Source organism: Cnephaeus nilssonii (assembly GCF_951640355.1).
Source record: "Cnephaeus nilssonii genome assembly, chromosome: 10".
NCBI classification, from domain to species: domain Eukaryota; kingdom Metazoa; phylum Chordata; class Mammalia; order Chiroptera; family Vespertilionidae; genus Cnephaeus; species Cnephaeus nilssonii.
The window spans coordinates 59,711,617-59,726,346 of NC_137081.1; the positions used below are offsets into that span (position 1 = coordinate 59,711,617).

Consider the following 14,730-nt stretch of genomic DNA (forward strand, 5'->3'; position numbering starts at 1 on the left):
CCTCTATTTCCTTCCCAGAGCCTTAATATAAAATGATGAAAATGCCTTTCAGCACCTTTAATTTTTGTGGCTCATTCATTCATTTCCCAAATACTTCCAATTTCTTTCCAAAGCACTTTTGATGCTTCCCTGTGTTCTCTGTTATCATGGTCACTATCCAATTTTAGTCCCCATATTTCTGTGTGCTAATGGAATCTTCTTGCTTTTAGAGCCTGCTGCTTCCAAAATGTATTCTATAAACCATAGCCAGATTAATTTCTCTAAATTAAAACTCTCTAAAAATGTTAACCAGATGTTCAAATCCCTAATTTAAGGAATAAATGCCAGCTTCTTATCCTGGCACCAGGGATCTGGAGTCACCCAATGAGCTCCATCTATCCTTTGAACTATTTCCCTGTATTTAAAGTGTTTAGCTTTTACTACTAAACGTTTCACACTTTCTCACCTTGGTACATATGTTCAAATCTATTTGTCACTTTTATTTTCCTTTGTAAACACTTGCTCTATTCTTAGGCCATTACAAACACAGATTCCATGCAGTCTGCCCTTAGTACAATCTAGATGTAATAATTCCCTTCTACCTTCTATAACACCCTATTTCTGCCTCAAGGCACTTGTGACTGCTATCAAATATTACATATTATGTCTATGTACATTTTACTATTTCTGTAAGTATACTCAATATATTGGTTTAATAGCATTAGACTAGTAATATATATTTACTGAATAAATAAAATTTTAAAATGAGCAATGTATTTCATGGACAAAAAACAACAACAATCTATTTAAAAGTTTAAATTACCTACAATTTTATTTCTAAAACTATAACAAAAATCTTGGCTCACACCTGATAAACTGATGAGTTTATGTCTTCATTGATTCCAAGATTTTTAAAGTCTTTAAAAGGGGTTTTGGGAGTTCAGTGTGATAGTACTTCAGAATTAAAGATATAAAGCTTTGTAACAATGTAACATATTAAAGGACTCCAAAAAGTAAGTATTTGACATAAAAACATAACTGTATCTTTTAACCAGAAGTTAAAAAATTTTTTAAATGATAAAGTAAATGTGATTATTGACTGAAATGCCTGCATTTTCACTGAGAAAATAATGTATCCTACATTTCACACTGGGATTATCACAATATGTATGAAAAGCAGGCACACAGTAAGGAGTCTCTAAGAGTCAGCTACATTTAGTTTTTAGGAGTAAGGACTTAGTATCTAGTTCAAAACTCATCCCCACAGATGATGTTCAGCAAGCCGCTTAAACTCTGTGCCTCAATTTCATCATCTATAAAATGGGGACATGTGTTAATGCATGTAACACTTTAAGCATAGTACCAACAAGTACTATACATTATAAATATTATTTTTACTTAAAAAGAAGAAAACATCTGTGTTTGCCAAGATTACAATCAACTTTATTTTTTATTGGTTTCAGAGTCCAATTAATTTTTAATAGAACTATAGTATTTAGAACTACAGAACTCTACAGATTTGATCAACAAAATTTAGTCACAATGTGTTCAAATGACTTGTTCTAGGACCACAAATAGTAGTGAGTGGCCCAGTTAAAAAAAAACATATTTCCTTCATTCCTTCCTTCCTTCTTTCCTTCCTTCCTTCCTTCCTTCCTTCCTTCCTTCCTTCCTTCCTTCCTTCCTTCCTTCCATCATCTACTAATCAGAGGTCTCTCAGTTGATCCTTTTAACTTATACAGCAAAGAATTTGAGGTAGCTAATTCAAAATACATTTTCCTGATTTCCAGTTCCAAATTTATGTACCATGTTTTCCTGTGAATTTTAGCAATGCTTTTCAGAGCAATTTCTTCGAAGTTATATAAACATTATTTCTTCTCACTATTTTTTTCTTTGCTATATCAGGATTCTATTTAATCTTACCTGGCAAATACCCAAGGTGTCAGGAGAAAAAAAAATCTAAAGAAGATTTGAGAGACTATAGCTCAGCTTTAAGCTGTTATTTGCATTGGTCAAATATCACAATATGTAGGCTGCTAGTATTTATAGCTCTACATTACTAACATTTCTCATACAGTATAAACCATAATAAAAAGAAATGACAAATATAAATATTTCATTACATATACATATGTGAGGCACAAAAATCTAAAATAGTAAAACAATTTTATTTTTAATACCATAGATTATAATGACTTCACTTGGTTAAACATTTGGCAGGTTTTGAAATCAAAGGAAAATTACATGCTGAGTCTCTCTTCTTCCTTCCTTAATCTGTCCACTGTACCCAAATATAGAAAGCAGAAGAGAGAGAAAAGAAGCAAAGGCATAACAATTATTTTATTAGAGCAATGAATAATCAAATGTTGAATGTGATTAAAGGTTTTTACAGAGAAAAAGTGGGAAGTTCAGTGCAATATTTCACACCATGACACTCATTTGAACATATGTTTGGGTGAGATGATGCAGTTTTCTATAGAAAAGAAACTGTTGCTGTAGGAGTTTATTCTGGCTTAAGCTCTAAGCAAGAAAGCTTACTCAAATCCTGTGGAAGCTATGGAACACAAACAGTTTCAAAGCTATTTTAAAGGATAAGAAAAAAATTAAAGTTTTTCTTAGTATGGGAAATGGCTTATTTTTCTGCCCAAGAACCAATTTAACAAGTATCAGAATCAAATACCTTATATGTGCTCAAATACCTACATTCCCAAGAAAAAGAGCAGTTATTTTTTTCCTTCGTGGACAGTCGAACATTCCAAAGTTCAACTATTTCTATGGAAGTCTTTGTTCTGTTCACAACCTTGACCTTTCCCTGTGCTGTTGCTTTAGTATCTCCAATTGTAAAGAAGTGTCTCACAGGCTTTGAGAGAATTTATCTCTGCTCTGTCTTCTAATTTATAAGTATATTTTCATTTTTAATATTCCTCATGAACTGATAAGACCATTAGCTTCCAAGAGGATGCACAGTAGTTGGCACAGGATTTGATCTGTCCTTTGACTTTCATTGTATAAGAGGGGTCAAAATAAGCAATGAGGCCGTCTGAAATCAGATATTTTAAAATATTTTGGGTAACGCGATAAAATTATTCAGCATATTAATGTGATATTTGATTCATCACCTTGAAAACTTTTTATACTACCCTTGTTTTGTTCTCATCTCAACCAACTGCTAGGAAAGTCTTATAACTTATACCCTAAACAATTAGAAATCAATATAATATAAACATGCAATTTTTCTCCAAAGAATATAAATTCATAGATTCCATGTGAGTTTGTATCTTTTTCTCAATCAACAAGTATTAGGTTTTAACATGAGTAGGTGAGAATGTGGATAGCTGAACATTCCAAAATTCAACTATTTCTATGGAAGTCTTTGTTCTGTTCACAACCTTGACCTTTCCCTGTGCTGTTGCTTTAGTATCTCCAATTGTAAAGAAGTGTCTCACAGGCTTTGAGAGAATTTATCTCTGCTCTGTCTTCTAATTGAAAGTATATTTTCATTGGATTGAGAAAAACCTAATAGAAAATACATGAGTTTAAATTAAAAAATTACATTATTAATTGCTATTAAATAATAAGAAATATGACTATATTTTATAACATTTTTCAGAATAAAATAAATGGTTTTCATTTATTACACTTACTAGAGGAACAATAAATTGAAGAGGATAAATTGGCAGAAGGTAACAATATTAAGACAAATTTCATATTGTCTGCATAATTCTAAGGAGACCACATTATCTATAAAAACTATAGATAAGAAGACATAATTGGCAAGAATGAAGTATAAATAAACTCTCCAATGATTTTAGACTATGAAAAATATAGGAGAAGCTAAGTAAATAATTGAGATATTAGAGCTATTAAAATTTTTATTTGTGAAAAAAATTACTGGCATAAGAAAATACCCATGATATAGCAATTTCTAAACTATGGAGAAATGTACCCAGAAGGAAATATAACAAAATATTTAAAAAAGTGGCTCGTTGGTGTTCTTTTTCATTATGCTTTAGGTACTTGTCACATTTATTTTGCAATGCACATATGTTATATCAGGAATAAATTTAAAATAACACCTTTCAAATACATTTCTCAGTTAATATTTTATAGCACTTCATGACTTAAGCAAGGCAGCGAGAATAATTTTCCATTTAATAGTTGAGAAGACTGGGTAATTTTCCAATTGGAGGAGCTTGAAATAAAACCCAGATTCTTCAAAGCCAGCTTTAATATTTCTTCTGTAATGTCATACTATAAAGATGCTAGAAATAGATATGTAAAATTTCTATGAGTTTTTCCCAATAAAGGCACAATAACTGTCATCTGAGCTGTTATTAAGAACGCTATTAATTTTTTCTTCTTTATAAATTCCTTTCTTTGAAAGAAAAATAAATGTAAGAGATCAGTCACATGTTACTAAAAGGGATATCAAAGTAAGTAAAATGTGTCAGAAAGAGAAAATTCATAATTATATCTATGTTTGATTTATTATGATAGCAAGAATTAGAAAAAATATATAAAATTCTTTTATTTTGCTTTAGGACGATAATGAAAATGGTACTCCAAGTGAAAATGAAAGAAGTCATATTAAGATTATTAATAATAACTAAATGCAAAAGTCTATAAAATAAGAAAAGAAGGATTAAAAAAAAGTTAAATAGGCTTGTTAAATAACCTATAGCTTCCTAGTAAAGATATCTATTTTAATAATTAAGAAATTAAAGTAGAAACAAATATCTTTATAACTATTGAGGATTACTTACAAGGCATAACTAAAAGGTGAAAGTTATGAATAAGAATAGAGGTGGATTCTTTTCCAGAAGCCCACACAACTCTAGCAGTTGGCTGAGTTTAACTCCTGTGTAGCCACGCTCTGACCGCATATGCTGGTCTTTTTCCCTCATCCAACATACATATGACCCTTCCCAGAGAGTGAGCAACCTTAGAGCACAGAATGCTTTATTAATCTTCGTATGTGCAAAACCTAGCATGGTGCACAATGTGTATTTGCATATGAAATCAAACTCATTCCAATAGCCTGAACCAAATCAACTCAAAAGTTACATAAATTGTAAACATACATCCCCCAAACTAATTAAATGATTTGGGAGATTATCTGCACTACCAGATAATTTATGCTACTAGTTGCTATTCCATTAGGTTATGAATATGTATACTCATACAAGGCTAACTTGATTAATCTTTAAAATGCAGCCATTTCCTCTAAGTCAAAAGTTACAAATTTAAAAAGATTTTAGTCAGGTAAATAATATCGATATGTGGAATTGATTAGTTGTAATTAGCATATTTATTTCACCTTTGGTTGGGAAGCAGGCACAGAGAAATATTTTTCCAAGTATAAGAATGATGACAAATGGCAACAACTGATCCTCAGCCTCAGGGTCAGGGACACACACACACAAAAAGAGTTATAGGGATTATGTTACACTTTCATGCTACTTCTATAGGGACAGGTTCTACTCAACTCCACCTGATGGTGCCAATTAGGCACCCAGGACCATAAGAGCAAGACATTCTGACTCTCAAGAAAAGCTGAAAATCCAGATTTTTCTTTAAAACATTTCATGTTTTTGGTGGTGGTAATTTTTAAAATTCAAAACACTATGTAGGCCAAGTAAAAATTCACCTACACAGCATATTTGACATGCTAACTCCTGGTATATGACCTCTGGTTTAACAATTTGATTACTCGATTGTTGCACCTATAATTGAGATATTCCTAAAAAGTCATATAATTTAACAACTAAAATATTAAGGAGAGTTTACAGATTAAAGAAAACTAAATAATAGGGATTAAATGTGCTATTATTCCATTCTCATAACTTCACAAATACCAAGTATTTCACACACTTCATTTATTATCAAATTGAAATATCAAAGCCTAGAGGTGACAAGAGAATAATAATAACAATTATAAACTTTAATTTAAAAGTGGTATAACTAAGGTTAGGTCACAAGTTCAAATTGGTTCTCTATATACACAGAGGCTTGATTGTATTTTTAAGTGATGACTAAATTAGCAAATTATAGTCAGTAGGAAGTTCTGTCTTAACTGACATTTTAAAAGAAATATTCCACTAAGAAAACTAAAATTTCAACCTCTTTAATCACTTTAGCTATTCAGAATTCTATTAATCAAATAAGAAAAAAACGTCTTCAACACCTAGAATGATTAATGTGTTTGTATAAATGTGAGAAAAATGATCACATCTTCAAGTAATAGATTATAAGTACAAAGAAAGTTCACATGATAGCTATGCTGATGAAAATTACCTGTGGGCTGTTACAACATAACCCATGCATTAATTAACCTTTTGCCATAAATATCTAGAAACATCAGCAAAGATAGCATTCTCTTTTTCTTTTGCTCTGGCTCCTTCAGCAATTTAAAGAGCAAAATACTGTGCCGTTACTGAAGGATACAAATAAAATATACTTAGTTTTTATCAGCTTTCCGTGTTACTACAATAAAGCCACAAAGTATAGCAAGTAGGCTATTTCATCTTATGTTTTAGTTAATAAAAGATGAGAGATAATGTCCGATTTCTATGTAAATCTTTACTTTCATGAATGAGATCAGTAAATTATTATGAATGTTGGCTACCATATAATTATCTACCTTTTCATTCTGTGAGAAAATAAAGGTAGGCTCTGGTTGGGATGGTGGCATAGGTAAATATGGCACTTGGAACCACCCACAATGACATAAAAATTACAATTTAAAAATTATAATTTAAAAATTATTTAAATTACAGAACAATCATCATTCATAACTACCTGAAATCTAGCTGAACAGAAGTCCTATGAATAAATATATACAGAAGAAGCCACATCAAGACTTCTAGGAGGGGCGGAGACACAGAATGGGCTGGTCTCACCCCCACGTGTGGTCATTAAAAATCAAGAGAGAAATCTTGGCCAGAAAGGTACACTCTAAGGAGCAAGGGTTCTTGGCCCCACAACAGAATTCCCAGCTCAAGGTTCTGGTGCAGGTTTCTCCCAGACAGAAGTGCTGGCAGAGGCCATTGTTCTTTGATGAGCCCTTTCCCCACAGAGCTGGCAGGTGGGTGACATATCTGAGTTTCCATCCACCTGGTTAACACTGTTAGCCCAGCCTTGCTGATTCCTTGAGACACTGCTCCACCCAATTTGTGGGCCCATCCAAGCCATTTACAGTGGCTTTTCCATACAAATGGTCTCTCATGCCTCATGATTCGGCCTTTCCTACTATCTGTCAAATAAGCAGCAACTGGTCTCTGCATGACCTATGTCTCTTGCTAAGTGATCCTGGTCCTGGCACTACGAGGAATGTGGCCTGTCTTGCAACATGGCCTCTCCTGGGCACTTTCAAATCCCAAACAAGTAGCAACCATCTGAAGATCACTCTATAGCGAGTGTCAGGTGGTCCCAGGCAGGGCACAGGTGGTGGCTGATCCTGCGCCTCCCAGGAGGCCCCAGTGGCAGTGCACCTGGGGGACAGTTTCAGACTATGCCGGATTACAATCCTATTACCTCCATGATCAATGTTTCAAAAAAAACAAAACACATTCTTTATTACTTCATTTTCAAATGAATAAACACATCTATATTTGAGTGTATTTTTCAAGTATTTTGACAGTTTTCACTTGGGATCTGAAGTTGAAAAATCAGCTAACACTAAATGTTACCAGAATTTCTTATAAATAATAGTAATATGAACTATTGTATTTCCTCAAATCATTAAAGGCAAGGTTCAGTAAGACTTGGTGAATGTGCAGATTGCTACAAGATTTCAGGGCTGCTAAATCACACTTTAAATGCTGATATAATAATTTCACATCTTTATGCAATTGTTTGTAGCCATATTTTTTTTCTCTTTGATGTAGTACTACCTCCTGTAGAGGGTTAACAGCCTCAAATTTAATTGTTCAATAACAAACAATTAGAGCTGTTCCCTTCTATTAGTGAATTGTTAGTTAGTTTTAATTAATTCATTACATAATTAATCTTGCCAATGGATAAGTCAATCCTTCATTAGGTTAGGAAACATTCTTGTTTAGATAATGGGCTACATATATTGTTTTAGAATGTTAGGGTATTTCTCTATTATTCTAACTAAATGATGATTTGCCAAATGAATCTTTAAAGAGCTAAACTAGTGAACTCCTTCCACAAAATATTATTCATAAAATCAAAATTGTATTGCAGTTAAGAAGTACACAATGATATGTTAAAGTAAGAAGATGATAATTTTATGTTCATAAAGTGGGTAATAACTATCTAGAAAATTAAAGATGCATATATTTCTCATTTTTTATTAAGAAAAAATGTACTTTATGAATACATATTTCAAACTAAGTAGCTATTTTCAATGACTTAGAACAAATAATAAATCCTTCATAATTATTAATATAGTAAAATTGACTAAATGGATCTTTCTCTTGTATCTGTCAGGAAGATAGTTCTTCAAGTAAATTTAGAATATTTACCGAAACATTTTTTTATTATTTTAATTTTGGGTACACCTCTACTATAACACATATACATTTCAGTAAGGTATATATCTACATTAATTGGCAAGGCTAGCACATATCTGTCACACAGAAAACTGACAATAAATATATTTTAATATAAGGATACACAAAGTTTAAAAAGAAATTTGGCTACTTCTGCCAATGCTAATTTGCCAGTGCTAATTTAAACTAGATTTAATATAGCCATTGATTCTTAGATGATAGTGTAAAAGATGATGACACATATGTGTGTATGAATAAAAATATCTGATGTTTAAAGACTTAAAAATGAGAACACAAATTTATAATACTTCTGAATTATTATAGGAACACACTTACTACCCTAGGAAGATAGCATCTACATACCTGACAGGTAATGTTCTGTCTCCTTTCCTCCTATCCATTTCTCTTTGGGGAACAGGATACCAACGAAAATTCAGTTTCCAGTTAAAACCCCCATAAGTCATGTCTGACCCAGCCATATATTCAAAGGTATCATCACTAATCACATCAATGATGGGGCATACAACTGTTTTCCTGCAGAAGAAGTAAAACCAGTTTACACATAAATAATAATTTAAGTGCTACAGGTGTTTCTTCCAGCTCAATATATTTGATGTGTTGAAATTTAATTATTTTGTGACATTAATATGTTTTTATTTTGTCCTTTTTCCTATGGAATTATTTCCTTTTACCAGATCTTCCTTCAGTCAACTTTATACTACCATGTATAATCTAATCAGATACAGTGATTGATCTTCAAGCTGATTTTCAAATACATTCTAAGTACTAACTCAGCAGGATGGACATGGTCTATTATTCATAAAATCTCTGCCCACAGCATGATTAGTACAGCTGCTTTGATATTATGCATCATTTTAGCTATATCTTTTATAGAAAGTAATTGCTTATAGGGAGTGGAGAATGGATGATTGCAAATTAGATCTGGTAGTTCAAATCTCAGAGGGGTTACGTTAGATTAAGGAGATCGTTTTATGAAAATCTTTATGGAGAAAATATCTATTACAAAAAACAAACAACAAAAATCAACAAACAGAAATAACAATAAAATAGTAATAATCAGTACAGTATAAGTAAATGTTTCCCATGAAAGATATTAGGGTCATGACAATTTCTGAGTGAATTGTCCTAGACTTAAGAGTTTATAGTAACAATCTACATCTTTTAAGATATGGAAAGATAACCAACTTCAATTTCTGGTGTTTATACCCTGACTCATCTTTTCTTAAAGTAAGAGAAAAAGCCAGGAGATTTGGGGTTCTTGATGGTGGCTTTTAAGGTAAAATGAATTGTTCGCCATGGGAGATCAATAGGTACTCTCTTAACCCATGTTGTGCCTTCCCATGCTCCCAGCTTATATGTCTTATTATAGTATCAAACTTGTGTCATCTCCACAGTAAATGCATACTTCTACCCAAGTTTGCCTCGGTTGTAGCTAATTCTGAAGAGCAGAGCTTATTTGTCATATTTGGTAGAAGGTAAACATACAAATATGCTTTTGAATCGTACATAGATGTGGAAAGCAAATAAATGTTGTCCATCATTTATTCTGCTTTGGTAACACCTGCATCACTAATACTTATTTTCAATTCTGTTTTATATTCCACACAATTAATTAAAGACTAGACTTCTCTGAAGTTAATTGAATTCACCTACCCTTGAAAAAACTTCTTGGTAACACTGGTCCCTACAAAATCCATATCTTCCTTTATTTATTTATTAAATTTAATAATTTAATTTGTAGGAAGATGAAATTAGATCTAATAACTTTGAACAGGACTTTATTATCTAGTTATGGCAACTTTAGAATTCACAAGTAGAACAAAACAGTAGAGTTCATTACATAGAAATATAATTTAAATGTGTTGTTAGATTAAAAAATAAATGATCTATGCATGACCATATTGAAACAATATTATATTAAAAACTCTCTAAGCTGAATATGAAACATGCTTTAAAAGGCAGCATAATGTATGAATGTTGCCAAGAAATGCATTTAAGATGTTCCAAGTTCATTTTATTTTGCCAGTCTTACCCTCCTGTGAGTACTGTACAATACACAGAGTGGAAAAATGTTATTAGCTGTGTACTACACGCAGTTGACTAAAAGGTTCCTACTGCTTTATTCAACTGCTAGGGTTCCTTTTACTGGCAAAATCCATCCATCTTCGTGGCCAGTATCAAATCTTGCCATTTAAGTGATATAGCTGGACTAGCTCTCACTACACAGCCCTGGTTTTGAGTGTTTAATTAAAAACTTCAATTCTAGAAAGACCTTTCTATTGCAGGGGAACTTACTTTGCAAGCAAGGTGTTTATACAATGCTATGTTTTTATATCAGACAGTATTCAACATGGTTGTCTTCCTAAGTGCTTGGGAATTATACTCATTAATCACCAATGTTTATGAATATCTTCAGCAAAAGCTCATACCTCATAGCCTCATCATTAAAGAGAATTTCAGGTAACCAGGAGGTTCTTAATTTCTACAAGTAACATTCAATCTTTCAGATTCCATCATTTTTATGTACAAAGTGGCAATGCTGTTTAAATAATTAAGCATTCTATATAGCTGTGCTCTGTATGTTTTATGATTGGAATGTGGAATTTATGTGTTTTTATTTTTAAGATCCTGAAGGTGGTTTTGAACTAGACTTTGAATAAGGACATTGACCTAGCAGGAAAAAGACTAGTCTGGGAATAGGAACAACTGAATTGCTCCCATCACTTCCAATAACTGGAGCAAGCTACTTAATTTATGTGTTCCTCCCTATTATTAGGTACAAGTAAGAATATATACATTACCTACCTCACACAGCGGTTGTGAGGGTACAATAAGGTGCTTTGAAAATGTAATTTACCCAATTGTACTATTTCAAATTAGCCTGATTTCCTTCCCCTAAAAATGAATATTCAACATGTTTACTATTTGAATTGTTTGACCATTTCTTAATCAAATATTCATGTTCAGCACTACTAAGCCAAGGTCTTTATTAAGTGAGAAAGGTGGGGACGGCTTTTTTAAAAGCTAGGAATACACCTGAAAATAGCAACCTGGAAGAGATGTTCTGATGGAAAGCCAACACTGTCCTGACAGGTTCAGTCATAGCCCAGGCAGAGAGAACACGTGAGTCCTTACCTGTCTTCCTTTATTCTCGCCAGCAAGGGCTCCAGCCAGCCCACGGTACATTCACAGTGTGCGTCGAGGAAAGTGATGACCTGCCCCCTTGAAGCAGCGGCTCCTCGAAGGCGGGCACGTATTAACCCGGAGCGCTCTTCCATTCTGATAATTTTTACTGGTACTTCTAAATTTTTCACATAATTCTCTAATGTCAACTTGAGAAAATCTGTAACGTGCAATAAGAATTTATAAGGAAGTTTAACAGTTTTATTTGAAACTGTTTTAAGACACCGCAGCGATACTACTGCCCAGATGAAAACCCAACACACAGAAATGGTGGTGAACTCCTGTCGACATTTTTTGCAGTAGGTGACATGAAGGATAGAGACTTCATGAGTGTATTAATGTACAGTAATTAAAACCTGTCACTTGGCTGACAAAGATAAGGATAAAATAGGAAGTTAACATGTCAGACTCTAATGGAGAAACGAAGCCACACTGGCAAATGCGGGCTCCTTCATTAAGTTATTTTGCATTTACCTGAACTAAAAAAAAAAAAAAAAAAAAGGATAAGTATCCATAAAGTCATATAAATGTTCAATCATATGAGCAGTTGAGTTGGGGAAAAAGAAAGTCTTTTGAAAGTCATTTTGGCTGATTTCCTGGGTTAGTAAGAACCAAATGGAATCATGCAAGAAACTGTAATAATTAGTTACTTGTCTCTAGAGTTGGGATTGCCTAGATACATTGATGGAAATGCACTGATGATGAGGGGTGGTTTCAGGGTTAGTATAATTACAAGGAAAATACAGATCATTTCCCAGCTGTCTTCTTGACCATAATAAAGTGTTCTAATTTAAGAAAATATGTGAGAAAAACATTTATACCTCTTTCACTGGCATCATCTACCAAGATGACCTCAGAAAGTAAATAGTGTGGAGAACGATTTATAACACTGTAAACAGTTCGAAGGAGGGTACTCCAAGCTTCATTATGAAACACAATAACTACACTTGTGTTTGGAAGTTCATCAGGGTAGACCTTCGTCTTGCATCTGGAAAAAGGAAAAGAAGAAAGATATGTTAATAAATAATTCATTTTTTATTCTGATCGCTGAAATAAAAAATATCCATGATAGCACAATTTTAGACTTCAAAGGTCCTTATTAAGGAAAGATTTTATGCACATCTACAATAATTTTCCTTTTTATAAATGCTGTGAGTAATCAGTTGGCATTTTGAAAATTAAATATGCACAATTACTAATATTTCATTTCATTCCTGCAGGGAACCAAGCAGCATGATTTCCACGAGTCTAAGGAAGCTAAAATAACATTCTGAGACTATCAACAGGGAGACCAGGTACAACAGGGACAGCTGAATTCATTTACTGGATGTAATTTTATTCTTTGTTGAGAAAAGGACAATTATTGTATAAAACTCAAAAAGTCATGAGAACATAGAAAAGGCATACATCCACAGAATTTTGAAGCATGTAAAACAGATTATTTTTCTATTCTAAAATCTACTCACGCATGCTTTTCATTCTGCTTGAGAGTGGTGGGCACCATGTCTCCTTTGTTGGAAAAGTTCAGGAGCCAGGATGTATTTTATAGATTCTCAATTAGTGCTATATAATCAAATCTGAGATCAGGACAGGGAATAGGCAGGCCACCAGCACTTCTCAAACTTTAATGGAAATAGGGCTTTGTTAAAATGCACATTCTGGCCTGTCCAGCATGGCTCAGTGGTTGAGCGTCGACCCATGAACCAGGAGGTCAGGGTTTGATTCCCGGTCAGGGCACATGCCGCGTTGAAGGTTCAATCCCCAGTGTGGGGCGTGCAGAAGGCAGCCGATTAATTACTAGTATTCTCTCTCATCATTGATGTTTCTATCTCTCTCTCCCTCTCCCTTCCTCTCTGAAATAAATTTTAAAATATTAAAAAATAATAAAATAAAATGCACAGTCTGATTCAATAGGTCTGGGTTATAGCCTGAGATTCTGTGTTTTTAAGAAAACTTTCATGTTATTCAGATGTTGCTGGTGTCTGGAGCGCACCCATAATTGTTATTACTATTAGAACTTGATGTCTTGAGGAAAAAAAAAATTAACTTTGCTTGTGCAAAGCAGCCCAGATTTTACTTTTCAGGCAATCAATTCAAAAATGTACATTTGGATAAATAATATGCATACTGCTCTGGTAGTATCAGAAGTTTAACATGCAGATGTTTCTTACTCCCATGAACTTGTCAACATTCAGACATTTCTGTCACGTGATTTTACATCATCATCATTATAGAATAAAAAAAATGTCCCTGGGTATCCATAGCAAGAATTAAAGTTTATTCACCTTAGATTATTTTTTTCATATAAAATATTCTGAAGAGCTAGGGAATTAAAATCATTCCACCAAATAAAATGAATCCAACATTTCTTGCCACTCATGAACAACCTAATACATGACACAAAACAAGCATTGTTATAATTAGTCTCATTCATGGGTGAATGAGAAAATCCAATAAAATGTGGGAGTTAAAGGCATATAATAAAACAAATACTGATTGTGTATCTACTGATAGTTTAATCATCTTTTAAAGTAGTTTAAATTTCACCTGCTCAGTGAAGTCTCCTGCAATATAACCAGGTAATAATGTACATATACTTGAACTAAAAATTATATACATATACTTTTCCTTCAGCATATATTTATTTGAAAAACATTAAGCATCCATAATATATGATATTGTGTATACAGGAAAAGAAAAATGTAGTGCAAAAAGGTAGTTTGACTCATAGTCATCTCTTCCCATTCTGCCAGCAAGATTCAAGTAGTTTCTATGTGCTTCGTCAACTAAATTGTAACCCCAGGCAGCTCAGCACTATATGAACTTAGAAAGCCATCCTGATAAGTCAGAAAGGTTCTCTCCATGATTTTTCTCAACTCTCAATTCTTCAGCCTCATCACACCCCATCTCTTTCAGCATGCTAAGGAAAAAGGATGGTAAGAATCACCATCATCATCATCATCATCATCATCATCATCATCATCATCATTATCATCAATAAAGAAGTAAAACTGGAAATACAGGCTGAAAG

The 14,730-nt window shown here is 33.1% G+C and overlaps 1 protein-coding gene across 4 annotated transcripts in view; it reads right to left on the bottom strand.

The window, feature by feature from the left end:
* The window catches only part of GALNT13 (polypeptide N-acetylgalactosaminyltransferase 13), a 504,499-nt gene that overhangs the window by 196,281 nt on the left and 293,488 nt on the right, over positions 1–14,730 (bottom strand). For all 4 annotated transcript variants that reach the window (XM_079782941.1, XM_079782940.1, XM_079782939.1 and 1 more), the window contains exons 5-7: positions 12,521–12,687; positions 11,652–11,859; positions 8,859–9,029 (exon numbers count right to left, since the gene is read on the bottom strand). In XM_079782941.1, coding sequence (XP_079639067.1) covers positions 8,859–9,029; positions 11,652–11,859; positions 12,521–12,687 — 546 coding nt within the window. The remainder of the gene's footprint in view (positions 1–8,858; positions 9,030–11,651; positions 11,860–12,520; positions 12,688–14,730) is intronic.